The sequence below is a fragment of the Dipteris shenzhenensis genome, chromosome 22, assembly GCF_047967505.1.
Source record: "Dipteris shenzhenensis isolate YYH24624 ecotype China chromosome 22, Dip_SZ_1.0, whole genome shotgun sequence".
In the NCBI taxonomy this organism is placed as follows: domain Eukaryota; kingdom Viridiplantae; phylum Streptophyta; class Polypodiopsida; order Gleicheniales; family Dipteridaceae; genus Dipteris; species Dipteris shenzhenensis.
The window spans coordinates 53,459,044-53,478,228 of record NC_141617.1 but is presented as its reverse complement, the minus strand read 5'-3'; the positions used below and the strand labels follow the sequence as shown (position 1 = coordinate 53,478,228).

The window sequence follows — 19,185 nt, the reverse complement described above, 5'->3', positions numbered from 1 at the left end:
TACCCTAGGTTAACGCGTAACCTAGGTTATGTACATGCTAAATGTGGGTGGCTCCGGATGTAATATGTTAAACCTTGATAGTAGCTTAATAGGAAGATGCCTAAAATGGGGTTGTCTTTCAGTTTCACCTTGGTGAAAGCCATCTAAAAGCGGATTTAAAATAATGGTGATGAAACATAAAACTAAGTTAAAGTATGTTCCATGTGCTTCTTGAGCAAGACGGAATGGTCTTTTATTGCAATTCTAGTCTCAACATCTTGTGGATTTTCTATTCTTGTCTTTTGTTTGGGATTTAGGCTTCATCTCAAATGAATCCAAGAACCGAGCCTGTAAATGTAATCAGACCTTGGGTTGAATCAACAACTAGATGTGTGTCGAGGCCTTTGTAAGCCTATTTTGTGCTTGTGTGATGGGGCTATATGCTCTAGCTACTTCTTTCAATAGTATGCACAACTTGTAATTTGCCTCCACCCTTTTTTATACGAGTGTTTCCTTTTCTTTTAGTTTCCCTTTGTTATCCTCCATGTGTAGGATCCAATCTTACCCATTGATTTTCTGCAGCATGATCCATCGCCATATCTTTACCAGCTTCTTGAGTTGTGACACCTATTGGAACAAGTGCTAGAGAGCATCCCTTTACAAAAGGAGGCTATCACCATTGGGAGCGAGAAGCCATGTAATCCTGGGGCTCTGGAGGCATCTGACAACTTCTTGTATTGTTGATTTGGAAATTTGTCCTCGTCTTTTGTTGTTCCTTGAACAATTATGGCTCATAATGTATTGCCTCCTTTTTTGGGGGATTGGGATGATAGAAAATGGCACCATGGAGCAGTGAGGTGCGTTAGAGATAGCAAGGAGGTAGCAAAACTCCTTTGTAAGGGGAGTTAGGTATTTCTTTGATGTGCTTTCATCCTTGTACCTTACGATGTAGGCATGGAGGTCATGTTTTGTGAGTCAAATGTATCGTACAGTTTCATAATTTTGTTGCAGTCACTCTTTTATTTCTTTGAATGTAGCTTGTGCCCACTTGAGGCTTAGAAGCAGTCTTGATGGATGATGCATGCTTTGCATTGTAGACCGGTATAGCATATGAATTTGTTTCTTCTCTTGTTTCAAAGTTGTCCACAAAGTTTGTAACAATTATTCTTTTCAGTCTGGGAGGGGGGCAGGGAGCGATGGATGTGCTATTTACTGTCCCATTGCTGAAGACATAATAGTCCCTTTGTGGAGAGGAATGACATCCCGTAGTAGTCATGCTGAAGACATAATAGTCCCTTTGTGGAGAGGAATGACATCCCTTAGTAGTCATGCTGGTGTCAAAAAGAGCCAAAGAATGGAACATTGCTGATAATTGACCAGAGTATAATAGAATATGATTTTAAGCAGACCAAGTATGAATAGATTCTGGTTTAGCTATATATTAGGTTTCAAGGACACCTGCTGCATGCATCTCTTATAGCATGTGCTCTGTATCAATTAAAGGTGGATGGCACAGTCTGATTCATAGTTGATGGATTCCTCTTCTTTGCTAACGTGAAATCTGGCGATCTTCATCAGATTATGATTGTGAGAGCCATCTGTGTCAATTTGGAAAAGAGGGCATGAGGAATGACATCCTTAGTAGTCACGCTGGTGTCAAAAAGAGCCAAAGAATGGAACATTGCTGATAATTGACCAGAGTATAATAGAATACGATTTTAAGCAGACCAAGTATGAATAGATTCTGGTTTAGCTATATATTAGGTTTCAAGGACACCTGATGCATGCATCTCTTATAGCATGTGCTCTGTATCAACAGTTAAAAGTGGATGGCACAGTCTGATTCATAGTTGATGGATTCCTCTTCTTTGCTAACTTTAAATCTGGCGATCTTCATCAGATTATGATTGTGAGAGCCATCTGTGTCAATTTGGAAAAGAGGGCATGAGGAAAGATTCATTGAAAAATTGATTTATTGCCTTTATCATCCTTCTGATATTGAGAAAACCTAACATTGTGGATGTTGTGCTGGCCATAGGTAACACACCCTGCCCCGGGGAATTGGAATGGCACGCTCGTCAATGCTATCATGCATCATTGCGACATAGCATGGATAGCCAGACCATTAGAGAAATGTGATAAAGAAGCGTATTCTGATGATTCAGATGTTGAAGATTATTTGAATGAAAATCAAATAGGTGAATTTGCACCAATAGGAGACTTTGCTCACAGCATTGATCCAACGCTTTCAATCAGGCCAGGCATTGTCCACAGGCTAGACAAGGGCACAAGTGGCTTGCTTGTCATTGCAAAGGTAACTTTTGGATTTTGCAGCAGCCTTTGTTGTGTGCCTGTACCTGTGTTGATCCTCTTATATTTGGGATGCTCTAATTCGCAATGATGCCGCTATAATATCACAAGAGGGGGGGGGGGGGGGGAGAGAGAGAGAGAGAGAGATCCATGCTTTTTCACATCTAGTAATTCCAACTATTCAGCTTGCTTTAGAAGGGAGAAGCAGTCTCTGTACACACACACACACACACACACACACACACACTTGGGGTTTATCAGCACTTTAATGATAATGGTAATCATTACTGACAGTGCAAGATCTATATAGATTATGGATGGTACGGTAACTTGTACCAACCTCTCCCCTTGAGTCTCCTTGTATTAATTGAATGTGTTGATAATTTGGCACCCTTTTAGACACCAATGGCAATTGCTTAAAAATTCCCCAAGGGAGATACGGTATGAAGATAGAGGGTGGAGGATTACTTGGGGACATTTATGCATTTATGCTAATTGCTTTAATAATTTTAGCCCCCATAATGCCTCTTATGGCATTTTGAACTTTGAAAAGGGACTGGCTCTGTCTCTCTTATATTTCATGATATGAGGCCTTGTTATACCCATAGGACAATTTGAAGGCCTTGGGGACCTTTGTAACTTTTGGATGGATTTTATTATTAGAAGGTAAATAATAATGGAAAATGACCATGAGAGAGGTAAAGAATAATAATGGAAAATGGCATTTAATGCCCACCAAAAGGTACTCAAAGTGAAACACTGTAGTCGCCACACAGATACATTGAATAGACCAAGTACTTCCCTTCCAAAGGGCCTTGGGCAATGGAGCATTTATGAATGGGCGGGAGCATCCATGGCAAAAGTGGAAGACCACGAAAAGAGGAAGTAGAGAGAAAAAAGTGCGCACTGCTTCAGGCATTTGACAGCCACTCATAAGCTTCTACTTGTTTCTATACACTCTATTACTATTCTGGGTCGTGCCCAGTTCGAGATAGGAGTTTCGTACCTTCTACTCTTTGCTCACCCTGACGGATCACAAGTCTAACATTTCACGGCAGCCTAATGGATCCCCTTGACTAGTCTTGAGAGTGGACGCTCAACAAACAAAAGCAGCAGGCATCGTTTCGGCAACAAAGTGTTCTTTGCCTTCACTTATAGCTGGGTCCTACTGTTCGATAGCAACTTCCTCAGGAGCCCATGCAAGCTGCCCAGCTAGGTACTCTTCACGGAGCCTTTCTCTTGCAGTTTTTAATGAGGCAGGGCTCCTTTTGAAACTTGTAGCTTGAGCTTGCGACACTAGTCGAGCACCCCTGCATAACGATGGCTCACCATCTGTGAAACCAGCCTCTAATCACTCAGAGGGCAGTGGAACTAAACCTTTAATCACTTCATGACTTATTTACAGCTCACAAAGCATATATCACAACCATTAACCATTGCATGATCACCATTTGGCATTTACCCATTTGTTCACAAACAAAACCACTGAAAAAGGGATGGAGGCTAGAATGCCCCTGCTCAACAAACATAGACAAGTGCACCCGATTGGCCCCAAACACCGTGGCGCCCCTTTCGGTATTTCTTTATATTTCACAGTGAAATGATTACAAGTTGCATCTGGGAGACCTTCCCTGAGACTGAGCACGCAGCCCCAATTCACTAAGCCTTCTCAAGGCTTTCAAGCATAGAACACCATCACATAAGTGCACTTAACCCATAGGCTCAACCCAAAGGCATTCTCTTTTCCGAGTGCAATTCCATTGGCTGTCCAGATGCAATCACACTGCACCCCAGCTGCACTCTCTTTGAGTGGTTTCTAGATGGCATTCACAAAGCTTTTCAAAGCTCCAAAATAAAATCAGCAAAGTACCCAACCAAAGAATGACTCATGTAGCACTGTCTGGGCACCTGTGAACCAAGAAAGAGGCGGCACACGAGGCCAACCAATAGCTTATGGCAAAAAGAAATTGCAGCATCAAATCACAACTCACCAAGCCCTGAAAACTCGAACCAAGTCCTCAATCGCCAAGAGGGCATAGTAGCCAATGCCCAATTGCATTCTCAGCCAAAGAGGAGTGCAAAGGCATGAAGAAAGAGCATTTACAAGAGCTGACCAACAAGAATTCCACTGAAAAATGCGAAAAGAAGCACTTCTATAACGAAAAAATGGGAGTTCTTGGACTCAAAAGAAGCGTGCTTCAGAGAGGAATGCATTGAGAAGGTTTTGGAGAAGTTTCATCGCCGGAAAGTCCTCCAAAACTGAGAAAAACCAGTCAACCAGCGCGTGGGACCACTCGAAATTCAACAAAAAGCTGTAGCTTTGTAAGAGGAGAGGCCTTGGAGGCGGTAGAAGCAAAAAGGTCCAAAAAAAGCCACTTTTGCAAATTCGACCAGCAAAAGAAGTGCTCAGCTCTGCCCGTACTACCTAACGCACGGAGGGAAAAGCATATCTCTACGAAGGGGAGGCAGAGGGAAACCATCGGGCCAAATGGAAGTCGAGGAATCCAAACGGGTGAGGAGTTATGAAGAAAAACGGAATTCAGCTGAAGGAGGCTGAAAAACCAGTGCAAAATCTCAAAAGGGAGAAGATGAGAGAGAAAACCACACATGTGAAGTTTAGAAGGCCCAGGAAGGTCCAGGAATGGCAAAGGAGCATGTAGAAGGCACTAGAGCCATCTCGAACTCTAGGGGGGGCCAGAGCCCAGACCGCAGTCGGCTCTAATTGGAAAGCATCAAGGTAAAGCTGCAATATCCCAGGTGAATCTACCAATTCACCTTCCTCCATCCATTTCGCATCAAGTGATGGGTGAAATTTTACCAAGTAGCGACGGATAACTTTACCCTTGAGCTTTCTATCTCTGTGTGCCAGAATCTGCTCTGGGACCAGAAGTTCATCATGTTCTTCCACTTCAGGTTGCACCTCATCAGGTAAATCCTCGGGAATATCTCCATGATATTGCTTTAATAAGCTCACATGAAAGGCATTATGTATCTTCCAATGCGGAGGCAACTTCAGCCTGTAAGCTACCTCGTTTAACTTTTCAGAAACCTGGAAAGGACCATAGTAACGCATGTTCAGCTTTGTGTACAACCTTTCCTTGCTTTCTTATTTTTCAGCCTTGCCTTCTGAAAACGCAGCAAAACCCAATCACCTTCTGTGAATACCAATTCCCTGCGGTGCTTATCTGCTGCTCTTTTCTGCTTGTCCTGACTTCTTTGCAAGGCATATTTGATCTTCTTGTAAGCCTCTTCAAGGCTTTCCACAAAACGATTAGCTTCGAAGATTTTCTCTTTTGTATGCAAAATGGGAGGTATCTTCCTGGCACCTTTCACTATTTCAAAAGGTGCTTTACCTGTGGATGTGTGTACCGTATTATTGTAAGCATATTCCAGCAAAGGCAAATAATGCTCCCATTTGCTTTTGTGGTCTGAGACATAGCATTTAAACATATCCAAGATGGTAGAGTTTTCCTGCTCCGATTGTCCATCAGACTGAGGGTGAAAAGATGACGAAAAATTCAGCGTAGTGCCCATATTTTCAAACAGCCCTCTCCAAAAGAGGCTGGTCATCCTCGGATCTCTATCACTGATTATGGATTCAGGCATCCCATGATACTTCAAGACATGCTGTAGAAACAATTTGGCCATTTGATCTGCTGTAATTTTCTTTCTTACTGGCACAAAGTGGGCTTGTTTGCTAAACCTGCAAATTATTGTCCACAATCCATCATGTCCAGTAGGAGTACGTGGACGATCAAACACAAAATCCATAGCTATGCTTTGCCATGGTCTATCCGGAATTGGCAAAGGGTGTAACAACCCAAGTGCCTTCTGCCTGTCAAACTTTACTTTCTGACAAACCATGCATGTTTTCACATATTCTTCCACATCTTTCCTCAAAGATGGCCAATAAAAGTATTGCTTCACTGCTGTAATTGTTGTTGTAATTCCCCTATGTCCTGCATATGGAGGAGCATGACTTTCCATTATGACTTTCTGTCGCATCTGATCAGTGACGCGGAGTCGTCCATGCATCAAAATGAAACCCTCTTTCAACATATAGTGATCATGCCTTTGACCATCAGAAAGCTGATCATAAATAGTTTAAAAATCAGCATCATTAACATATTGGTCTTTCATCACATCTAACACATTGTTGTAAGCAATGCTCACTGCTGAAACACTGGGTTTCTTGGAGACTGCTTCAAGCTGTGGTTTCTTGGAAAGTGCATTAGCCACAACATTTTTGTTACCCGGCACATGTATAATTTGAAAATGAAACATTGAGAGGAAGTTAGCCCATCTCATGTGCTTTTCAGATAATTTTCTCTGCGTGAGAAAATATCTAAGTGATTGATGATCTGTCTGCACATAAAAATCAGCTCCAAGAAGGTAATGTTTCCATGTGGTCAAAGCATGTATCACTGCTAACATTTCCTTCTCGTATGTCTGCAAGTACAATTCAGCATCTTTGAGAACTCTACTCTCATATGCAACCACTCTGCCATCCTGCATCAAAGTGCCTCCTATGCTGTTCCCACATGCATCACAAGTTACAGCAAAGGGTTTTGCAAGATCTGGCAAGATAATAATGGGTTCAGAACACAACTTTTGCTTCAGCTCTTCAAAAGCTGCATTTTCCTTTGGTCCCCACCGAAACGGTACAGCTTTCTTTTGTAAAGCATGCAAGGGAGAAGCAATTTCTGCAAAGTACTTTATAAACCTCCGATAGTATGAACACAACCCAAGAAAGCTTCTGACTTCATGCAGATTTTTCAAAATTGGCCAACTCCTTATGGCCTCAACTTTTGCAGGATCCATCTTGACTCCATCCTTTGACACTATATGACCGAGAAAATGAATCTCATGCATAAAGAACTCACTTTTCTTGGTGTTTATTAGTAGCTTGTGTCTTTTCAACTCTTGAAACACAATAGTAAGATGTTTCCTGTGCTCCTGCTCATTTTTAGAGAACACAATGATGTCATCGAAGAAAGTGCCCACAAACTTTATGTGTGCTCTAAAAATTCTATCCATCATTCTATTGAAAGTGGCAGGTGCATTAGTCAAACCAAAAGGCATCACAAGGAACTCATATAAGCCAAATGAAGTGCGGAAGGTAGTCTTATAGACATCTTCAGGCCGTATCCTTATCTGATGGTATCCACTTTTAAGGTCAATATGACTGAACATTGAGGAACCTTTCAACCAATCCAATATATCATCAATGCGTGGAATTGGAAAACGGTTCTTAATTGTGACTTTATTCAAAGCCCTATAATCAATACACATTCTCCAACTGCCATCCTTCTTTTGCACAAGCAACACAGGGGAACAGTAAGGAGAATTACTTGGCTGTATTAATTCCTTTTCCAAGAGTTCCTTCAGTTGTGACATTATCTCTTCCTGTTGTGCCTTACTGACACGATAGGGAGGTATATTAGGCGGTGAGCTTCCTGGAATTATATCAATTTGATGATGCTCGGGCCTCTTGGGAGGTAATTCTTGAGGAAGTGCATCTGAGAAACAATTCTGAAAATCTGAAATAAAAGCTGCCCTTTCTCTATCTAAAGCAGATAGAGGAGAGCCTTCCTGAACTGGTTGGCTGTCCTCTTTGACAAAAATCAAGTACGTTGAAATATGACGCTTTATTACATTGGAATTACAAGAAGCTGAAACTAAAGGGGTGGACTCCCCTTTCAACTTTACATCAAGTACATGATTTTTGCCTCTATGAGTTAAAGAAATCTTCTTGTTTCTCATCTGCACATCAGCCCCCACCCTGTACATCCAAGGCATCCCAAGCAAAGCATCACACTCTGGCAAAGGCATAATGTAGAAGTCCTTTGCATCCTGATATCCCTGGATATGCATCCTCAACTTGCCAATGATAGGAGTGACAGGTGTGTTGAATTCAGGGTTGGCCATATCACACATGCCGGATGGCCCCATTTTCTCAGGCTTGATGCCAAGCCTTCCTACCATATCAGGAGTTATGAAATTTGCCTTTGCCCCAGAATCAAAGAAAAACAAACAATTCTGATTTCTGATTTTTCCCCATGCTTTGCACTTCTCAGTCTTTTTCGTTTCTTCTTCATCATGTGCATGTGGCAAACTCCCAATCACATCTGGAAGAAGTCCTGTGGAAGGATTAGGCTTTTGCCCTTCCGATCAGCCTGTTTATCACCATTCTTATCATCATCAGACCTGTCTCTTTTCTTGAATGGGCAATCATAAGAGCGGTGTCCCTCTCCTTTGCATATAAAATATTTGTTTTGCTCCATGAGTGACTTTTTCTCTTCATCAGATAACTTGGTATGGGGCTGTTTATTAGGGTGTCCACGCCTTTGACCAGCTTTGAATTGGGCTTTTCCTCCCTTTTGAAACGGTCGTTTGCCATAATTTTTATTTCCAGATTTGATGTCCTTATCCTGGTGTTTGGCAGCCCGTTTGTTGTCTTCTTTCTTGCTGTCCATAAAGCCCGAATTCTTCTCCTGCATCCATGCATATGCTGTCCTTGCATTCTCAATTAATTGAGTCATAGAACCCACCTTGGTTTTGATGCAATAATCATGTAGCTCACTAGGCAATCCACAACAGTACCTCTCTATTTGCTCTTTCAAAGAAACATGCCTGTGAGAGCTCAATGGCAGCAAAACATCCCAAAACCTCTGGGTATAATCATCAAGATTCTTGCAAAGTTTGTATGACAAGTCATGCCAGTGTGAAAGTACTTCAACTTCAAAAGTTGGAGTAAGCCAAGTAGAAGAGAACACTTGATTAAATTCCAGCCAAGTAGCAGGTGCATCTCCATGAAGCATAAGGTTGGTGTACCACTTAAGTGCATTGCCTTTCAAAAATGTGGCGACCTTCCTCATCTTGGATGCTTCTGTAAACAAAACCCCGAGAAATGCAGCATCAAACTGTTGAAGGAATGTGAGGGCTTTGTACCTGTCCTGTACTCCATTATATGTATCAAACTTGACATGAGGACCACCATCCTTAAATTCTTTATATACATTTGATATTGGCTGTCCCAAAGATGGCTGTATATTTGCAGCATTCCCTTCACTAGGGAGAGCCATGCTTGGCTGAACATTAGGCATGGGAGCATATGCTGTGGCTTGCATGCCTGGCTGCATTCCCACATTGTCATACATGGCTTGCTTTCTATGCCCAATTGGCGGTGAAATCAACATAGCATCAAAGATAGAATCTGTACCAAAATATTCAGGTTGCTGCCTCAAATATGGCTGAGGTGGTTGAGCCACATTTATGGACTGCACATTATTCTTTTGAGGAGTAGAAGTACCCAAACCAAGGCCTTGTGCTGGCTGCTCATATTGTTGCACTGGCTGTACTTTTTGTATCTCTTTCTCAAGTGCTCTTTTGGGTGATCCCTCTCTCTTGGAAGTCACTTTCTGAGTCATTTTTGATGGCTGTCCCTCATGGGAAACTGATGCATGAGTGTGCGGTCCGCCATGAGAAGCTGATGCATGTGTGTACTCACTCTTTCCGTGCTTGTGCTTTGTTGATTTCTTCTTCTTCTTGGCATTTGTTTGCACAATCTGAGCCAAATTTTGAGCCAGCTGAGTCAAAGCAGTCACTGCACTTGCAAGCTGTGCATTCAACATAGTAGCATCATCTGACTCACTGCTAGAACTAGTACATAGTTACTAGCCGAAACGGAAGAAACGGAGTTTCCAGCTCCCGCCAAAATAGAAACGGAGAAACGGCAATATGATACAATTTATGTATAAAAATTTACTTTTTATACATAATATAATTATCAATAGAGTGCAAATCATACATAATACAATTATCTATACTTGAAGCTTCAAGCATCAATGCATCATTCATGCCTCTATGATTCTAAATTCTTGAATGATGCTTCAATAATCTGAAATCAACATGTATCATGACTAACAAGTTTGGCATTACAAGAATCTGAAATTTAGAAGTTTGAAGTACTTTAAACTTAGCACACAAGTTGAAACTTGAAACTTGAAATTTGAAAGCATCGAATGTCCAGACTCCATAGATGATCATGATTCATGATCCACAAATTTCATGATCATAACTCATGTGTCATGCAAGACTCAAAATAAAAGCACCCATGGATGATATTAAAAAAAGCAGCTGCCACCTGGCACCAAGGTCCAAAGTATACTCAGTGGTAAGTACTGTATCTACTATCATAAAAAAAGAAATAACATAGTCTAGGAATCAAGATGCATCATGCTGCAGCCTGCAGGCTGCATGCATGATGCATCTGAAGTGTCATGCAGTGGAAGGAGCCTGGAGGATCAGAGGTAGAAGTGAAGGAGGATGGAGAGGAGGAGGATGGAGAGGTTACAGGTAAGATTAGAGAGAGGATCGAGAGAAGAAGGATGGAGGGATGGAGAGCAGGCTACCAAGCTGCAGCTTGCAGGATGGAGAAGATGGAGAGAAGGATGAAGAGGATGGAGAGAGAAGGATGGAGGTCCGAGGAAAACGGGATGGAGATTCCAAGAGCAAAGGATGGAGGGATGGAGAGAGCTTAGAGAAGGTGGAGAGAGCAGCAAGGATGCACAGAAGGAGTACAATGGGCGGGAGGCAGCGAAAAAAGGAGCCAGGTGGTGAAATTGCGATTTTTGGGGGTCTAGGGCAAAAACAGGTTTTACGAAACGGCGTTTCCGTTTTTGTTTCTTGCCACGAAACGGCCGTTTCATGCAACTATGAACTAGTATCACCGTTGAGCTCAGTTGTAGCTTCATGTGTGGCCTGCTCAAAAGGCATTTGTTGTGCTCCCTGTAGCTGTACACTAGCTGGATCATTAAGGCTTTCCTGCCTTCTCCTTTGAGGAGTTGTGGAGCTCTTTTGCTCATGGGTACTCACCATGTTTATGGTTGTAATATTCAGCTGTCAAAAAGTGCAGCAAAGATATCCCTAATCACTCAGAGGGCAGTGGAACTAAACCTTTAATCACTTTATCACTTATTTACAGCTCACAAAGCATATATCACAACCATTAACCATTGCATGATCACCATTTGGCATTTAGCCATTTGTTCACAAACAAAACGACTGAAAAAGGGATGGAGGCTAGAATGCCCCTGCTTAACAAACATAGACAAGTGCACCCGATTGGCCCCAAACACCGTGGCGCCCCTTTCGGTATTTCTTTATATTTCACAATGAAATGATTACAAGTTGCATCTGGGAGACCTTCCCTGCAACTGAGCATGCAGCCCCAATTCACTAAGCCTTCGCAAGGCTTTCAAGCATAGAACACCATCACATAAGTGCACTTAACCCATAGGCTCAACCCAAAGGCATTCTCTTTTCCGAGTGCAATTCCATTGGTTGTCCAGATGCAATCTTACTGCACCCCAGCTGCACTCTCTTTGAGTGGTTTCCAGATGGCATTCACAAAGCTTTTCAAAGCTCCAAAATAAAATCAGCAAAGTACCCAACCAAAGAATGACTCATGTAGCACTGTCTGGGCACGTGTGAACCAAGAAAGAGGGGGCACACAAGGCCAACCAATAGCTTATGGCAAAAAGAAATTGCAGCATCAAAATCACAACTCACCAAGCCCTGAAAACTCGAACCAAGTCCTCAATCGCCAAGAGGACATAGTAGCCAATGCCCAATTGCATTCTCAGCCAACCAGAGTGCAAAGGCATGAAGAAAGAGCATTTACAAGAGCCGACCAGCAAGAATTCCATTGAAAAATGCGCAAAGAAGCACTTCTATCGCAAAAAAATGGGAGTTCTTGGGCTCAAAAGAAGCGTGCTTCAGAGAGGAATGCATTGAGAAGGTTTTGGAGAAGTTTCAGGAGAAGTTTCATCGCCGGAAAGTCCTCCAAAACTGAGAAAAACCAGTCAACCAGTGCGTGGGATCACTCGAAATTCAACAGAAAGCTGTAGCTTTGCAAGAGGACAGGCCCAGGAGGCGGTAGAAGCAAAAAGGTCCAGAAAAAGCCACTTTTGCAAATTCGACCAGCAAAAGAAGTGCTCAGCTCTGCCCGTACTATCAAACGCACGGAGGGAAAAGCATATCTCTACGAAGGGGAGGCAGAGGTGAAGCCATCGGGCCAACGGAAGTCGAGGAATCCAAACGGGTGAGGAGTTATGAAGAAAAACGGAATTCAGCTAAAGGAGGTTGAAAAACCAGTCCAAAATCTCAACAAAGGGAGAAGATGAGAGAGAAAACCACACATGTGAAGTTTAGAAGGCCCAGGAAGGTCCAAGAATGGCAAAGGAGCATGTAGAAGGCACTAGAGCCACCTGGAACTCTAGGGGGGGCCATTGAAGCTACATGGCCCTCTAGGGGGCCCATTAAAAATGCCACATCATCATTTCTTAACAACCACTCTTTTAATTCCTTGGAAAACTTTGGGCCTAGGGATTAATCACGCTTATGTGCTAGGCACCATGCCGCGTTTAATTACATTTCAAGTTAGCAACTCATGACAAACAAACGGCATTTCCCAATTATCAAAGCTAAGTTAAGGTTTATAAATATCTCAGGGTAGGATTAAAATTCTTTAAAGAGTCAAATATATGTTTCATAAGGCCCATTCTGCCTCATCACAAAAAATGTAGAAATCTTAACCACCTAAATCTTTGTCTATCACAAAAAATGTAGAAAATCTTAACCACTTAAATCAATCAAGTCTCTATTGGACCAATATCATTATTAAATCTACCAAATATATACTTATGAGCATCCCAACAAAATAAATGGATGGCCCAACCATTTTCAATTCTTGCAAACAAGGAATCTCTGGGCAAGACCATGTTAAATGCAAGAACTTTATGTAGCATCTCTCTATTCCATCACAAAAGCATTCTAGGAATCTCATCGGCTATAGAACTTCCTTTCTTGCTCATATATTTTTTATAAAAATAAGGTCAAAAGAATAATTGAAGAAAGAGATGGTTATGCACAAATAAGCACCTAAATCCATGTCCATGACTCCTTGTGCCAGTCTTCTCATAGAGTTCCAAAACTCCTCACTTAGGATAGTCAAAGGAAATTACCTTCCATTATAGTTTCTTAGGTGCCCAATGTACTACGAGATCCGAGGTCGCTACCACTGTGTCTTCAGAGACGGCTCCGAGCTCCTTTCCAGATTCCTCGCCTACCCAGATCAGAGATGCCTCGCGGCCTTCATTCACGAGCGGGTCCGACACAGAGGGTACTTACTCAGGCGATGGGGCTTGGCCACATCATCAAACACCTCTCAGAGCAGGATCACAGAGTTCTTCCTATCGAGTGACATTGATCGTCCAGTCTCTAGCCGTAGACGTGACAGAGACCCCGACCCGACGACCGCAGCACAACACATGAGACATCGAGGGGGCACAGATCACTCTGGGGGACCTCCCGTCATTGTTTAGACTCGGGATACATCCCACGGGAGTCATGATGGCTCTGGTCTTGCGTCGAGCCTCGTCTAGGAGACCGAGACGCACGGCACCCCTTGACGGGCACTAGCGTCCCATCACCGGCTATGCACCAGCCAAGGCGACATGACATACGGAGGATTCCGCTCTGCTCTAGTCTTTCTCTTTTCATTGTTACATCCAGAGACGCATGGCACCCCTTGACGGGCACCAGCGTCCCATCACCGGCTATGCACCAACCAAGGTGACATGACATACGGAGGATTCCGCTCCGCTTTAGTCTTTTTCTTTTCATTGTTACATCCAGATGTATTTGATTATGTATGATCAGACTTAGGATTCAGCACGGGTGATGATGCTCGTTTCAGTAGCTCCACCCTTACTGTGATTTGTATGAGGTTTTCTTTCAGTCTCATAGACCCATCAGTCTTCTGAAGACTCTAATAAAATTTTTTTCTTTCTTTCTTTCTCTATCAATGAACACATCCCATACCAGCTTCTAGTGTATAAAATCATATCCATTTCTAACAACGTCTTCACAAAGTGTATCAGCTGCCAACTCTAAGAAGGGCCTTATCCTAGTCACAAGAAGGTAGGGGGACATGCCTCTCGATCAGTAACAATATGTGGGCATAGGGGAAGAGCTTGCATGAGGAGAGCTCCCAAAACCATATTCTACAAGAATATCAATACTTTGCTTCTATGGGTACAATTATTCGGGGAGTAATTTCTTGATGGCAGCACACTATTCTTAGGAACTAGAGGAGCCAATCAATGTCTGGGGAATTAAAAGAGTCCTCCACACATGTAGTATATTCCACATCTAGAGTATTCTCGGGAATTAGAGGGTCCAATCATTATGTGGGAATGTAAAAGAGCCCTCGTAGTCAGTCTAAGGATCCCCATTCACGCTTGAATGCATATTTTCCTTCACACAACGCTACTCAACAATGAATATAAAGTTGTTAACATCCTTCTCTAATGTAAGAGACAAAATAAGGCTTCAGAAAATGAGGAAATGGCTTTGAAAGCATTCGTTAAGTATTTTGCCCGTATTCGGAAAGCATTCGGAAGGTATTTGACAAGAACTGTGTAGCAGCGTCCATGCGTGGGCTTAGCCAAATACATTGTAATACAGCTCCTTGCACGAGCAAAAACGTTGCAAAATGAGCATTACAATAGAGACAACTATTATCTATGACCCACATCTAAATCGATGCTTGGGAAATATCTTACCCTTACATAGTCTGTTTTGTCTTCTCCTTTAGTGCTAGCCTTCGTCATGGCTGAGTTTGCCCTTCACCTCCGGAGTGCCGACAGAAACTCAGTATGAAGACTTTGTATAAAAGGATGCTCAAGTATGTGTGGGTGTGTGGATTTGTATGTGTGAGAGCATATTTTTATACTATGGTCTACACCCACTGTTGGGCGCTGATGACGTGAGTGGGGATGTCATAGTAGCTAGTCCCTGCTATGTGTGATGGAGTTTATGGTTTTCAATCTTATGATGACTATCGGATTGAAACTGCACTATGTTGTGGTTTTTAGAGGATGAGTTTGGGAATGTTCTTGGTCCCTGGATTCATCTAGGTATATTACCCTTACATGGTGTGTTTTGTCTTCAGCACTAGGCTTGAGTTATGAGGTTCTTAGCATAGCACTCAGCAAGGGCCTTAGGGAGCCCTTTGCCTCAGCTCTTAGTGGCTTGTATGAGTTACTTTTTATGTTTGTAGATTGTCTCATAGGCCTGTGAGGCCTCCTGAAGACAAAACATCTACACTATCTATCTATTTGTTCAATCCTTAGCAAAAGGACTGAAACCTCCAACTGATGGATGGCACAGTCCAAGAAAAGTTATTTCTGCTCGACGACCTCTACTCCCTTGCACTTGAAATGATGCATCTTCTAGTGGAAACTTCCCAGAGGTCAATGCAGGAATTGGGATCACATCGGCTGCAGTGACAGCTAGTAGAACCCTCTTCCCTGAAGAAGAGGTTGCTGCTTTGCTGTCCACTCCTCAAGTGGCTATTTCTTCTCAGGGAAGAGGCCCTGACCTTGAGGTAGAAATGCAGGGTTGACATCATGAAGCTTGCTGCTGTACATAGCTGTTATTCTCCTATAAATATCTGTAAATATGACTGCTCATATCAAATGCTTCTCTCTTAATGTTCAGGGGATGTGTGACAGTAGGAAATGGAAATCAGTGTGGCTGTTTATCAATAGATTTCAGCCTGACATAGTGGCATTACATGAACACAATCAACATGTCTATGCAGGAAAGACAGGTTATTATTGTGGCTATGATATCTTCTATGCTGGGGAGCATTCTTTCTCAGGAGTAGTCTTTCTGATCAAGCATGAACTTCAGCTAGTTATTGCCTTAAATGACAACCAAGGCAGATGGATTATTCTTCAATGCATCATCCAAGGCGAGGTGTTTGAATTTGCCTCTGTCTATGCACTGTTGGAATATGGAAGCAAGAACTAGAACTAGAACTAGAACTAGAAACTGGAAATGAAATAACAAGACTGAAAGACTAGAAATACCTTGAGAAGAGTGTAGACAAGACACAAGCTAGACTGATAGATTACAATGATGTGACCCATTGAATATATGGGCCAAAGTACAAGACATAAAGCAAGAGTGCTTATGGGATAATTGTAGAAGTGCCACATGGCACACACTCAAGACATAAAGACTAGACTTAGACTTAGACTTAGACTTAGACAAATGTAGACTAGGAAATAGTACACTTAGTGTGCACTTATCTCCAACACCCTCCTTAAGTGGACACTAGGAGTAAGACAGAAAGACAAGACTAGAAGACAGACATAAAGACTGATAGGCTAAAAGACAAGATAGAAAACATGACAGACAAAAGATCCTGAGACACCCCTCCTCAAGTGATATCCTCATATGGGTCCACAAGGGTAGGGACAAGATGGATCTAAAACACAGTCAGATTGATAGACAAATAGACAGACAGACAAGACTAGATAGACAGAAGACTGACTGTAGACAAATAGAAAGACCAAGACACTAGAACCCCTTGACCTACATCATCGGTGGTAGATAAAACATAGAAGCAATCAGAAAGCCCACTTCTCATCATGTAAGGAAGGAACAGCAGGATCAGTTGATGGAGATGTTGCAGCAACATGGGCTGAGGTAGATGCAGGAGATGATGTAGAGGTTTTGGAGTAGCAGTCCCTCTCCCGGTGATTATCACGGCCACAAATGGTGCATGGATGAGCCTTGAAACAGTCCTTCTCCACATGATTAGTTTTGCCACAATGGGTGCAAGGCTTTCTTACCTTAGAACTTCCTTTCTTTGCTAAAAATGCAGTGTCAGTTACCTTTCGTTGTTGAGTTCTTTCTTCCTCTTGGAGAGCATTGATGATACCCTCAAGAGAAGGATTATTATGATACTTGAAGGTAGTGACAAGAGTAGCATAGGAGTCAGGTAAGCTTTTGAGAAGCACAGCAATAGCAATATCTTCGGAGATGGGAGACTTGACTGACGCAAGCTGAACCATAAGACTGCGAAGATAATTGACATGAGAGGCTATAGTAGCTCCTTCCTGCATATGTAGATCAAAGAATGAGATCATAAGTGCAATCTTAGAGTTTTTAGATCGGGCTCCAAAAAGAGTGTCCAAAGTGATCCATGCTTGAGGAGCAGACTGTATGTCGGAGATGTGATGAATGTAATCATCTCCAAGGCCGAGCAATATGATAGCATAGGCTTTGTCGTTCTTGGCAGCAACAACTTGCTCAGATGGACCTTCGGGAGCATCACGGTGAACAATGTCCCAAAGGCCTTCTTTCATAAGATGGCACTTGATTTTGATCTGCCAAGTATGAAAGTTGGACCCATTGAATTTGTCGATAGATATGAGAGAATGAGAGGAAGATGCCATGTGGGAAGGTCTTACCTCTTGCTAGGATGCAAGGGCAGTGTCTATTCCCTTACAATTTTGCAGAAAATAAATGAGAGGAAGAGATCCCAGAAGCCGGTTCTCTCACCACTTTGTCAGGGCCATAGCATATGACAGCCCATCGAAGTAGGAGGAACCAGCAAAAAAAAGGAGAGACTGTTCAGCAAAATGAAAGAGGCAAAGCTTAGTACCTCAATCCCGAGCAGAGATAGAGATGAAAAAGGGATGCAGATCTTCGTGCAGATGAAGTCGAAGAAGTCTTCAGCCTGTGCAGGTACGGATTCCGTACAGTCGTACGGACTGTACGGACAGCTGTACGGACGGCGAACAGAGTACGGCGTACGGACGGCGAGCAAAGTACGGCGTACGGATGGCGGCACTGTACGGATAGCAGGTACAACAGCAGGAGCGGGTGCAGATCTGTCAGTGACAGGAGATGTTGCGCAGATCTGGCGTGACAACAGATCTGGCGCTCAGATCTGTGGCTGAGCCGCGCAGATCTGGCGCTCAGATCTGAAGCGCAGATCTAGAGTAAACAGGAGCAGCTCCAGCGCAGAAAATGGAGAGGTGCTCGCATTATTGTTGGGGCAGACAGGTGCAGCATGGACAGCGGCCTGAGGCTGAGATGAAGAGGCAGATGTGTAGAAGGGGGGCGCGATTCAGATATAGTGGCCAACAGGAGCAGCAGGCGGAGAGAGAGAGAAGTTGAAAGGAGAAGATGAAGCTATGGCTGCAGCAGAGTGAGAGGAGAGGAGAGGGGATCTACATGCTCTGATACCATGTTGGAATATGGAAGCAAGAACTAGAACTAGAAACTGGAAATGAAATAACAAGACTGAAAGACTAGAAATACCTTGAGAAGAGTGTAGACAAGACACAAGCTAGACTGATAGATTACAATGATGTGACCCATTGAATATATGGGCCAAAGTACAAGACATAAAGCAAGAGTGCTTATGGGATAATTGTAGAAGTGCCACATGGCACACACTCAAGACATAAAGACTAGACTTAGACTTAGACTTAGACTTAGACAAATGTAGACTAGGAAATAGTACACTTAGTGTGCACTTATCTCCAACATGCACCTCAATCTTCTCGGGATAGAACTGCAATTTGGGATGCCATGCACCAATATCCATGGAGATATCATGCCTTCATATGTGGGGATTTCAATAATGCTCCGCAACAGGGTGACAATACATTAGGACATACTCATATGTTAACTCCTGAAAGGCATGCATGGTTTCAATTACTGATGCATCTTGATTTGGTTGACCTTAGGAAGGAATTGCAGCCTTTGTCACCAGGCTACACCTTCCAACATAATGCCCTCTCTTCTTATCAGGCACGTCTGGATTGCTGTTATAGTGTAGCTCCGCAACAAAATGATGATTTTACATGTAAAATATGGATTGACTATGCCTTTGTGCATTCAAATCATGCACCTTTATGGTTGAGGTTATCTTATTATGATATGCCAGATGATAGACTGCCTCAAAGGCGACATCTGATTGTGAACAATAGCTATTTGCAGCATGTTGTTTTCAAGGCCATGGTTACT

General features: G+C 42.8%; 1 protein-coding gene across 3 annotated transcripts in view; it reads left to right on the top strand.

Moving 5' to 3' along the window:
* Positions 1 to 19,185, top strand: part of LOC147888286 (Pseudouridine synthase family protein) — a 112,719-nt gene that overhangs the window by 27,997 nt on the left and 65,537 nt on the right. For all 3 annotated transcript variants that reach the window (XR_015543107.1, XR_015543106.1, XM_087393468.1), the window contains exon 3: positions 2,018 to 2,293. Coding sequence is in view for 1 of the 3 variants with exons in the window: in XM_087393468.1 (XP_087249594.1) it covers positions 2,018 to 2,293 (276 nt within the window). In the remaining 2 variants the exon portion in view is untranslated. The remainder of the gene's footprint in view (positions 1 to 2,017; positions 2,294 to 19,185) is intronic.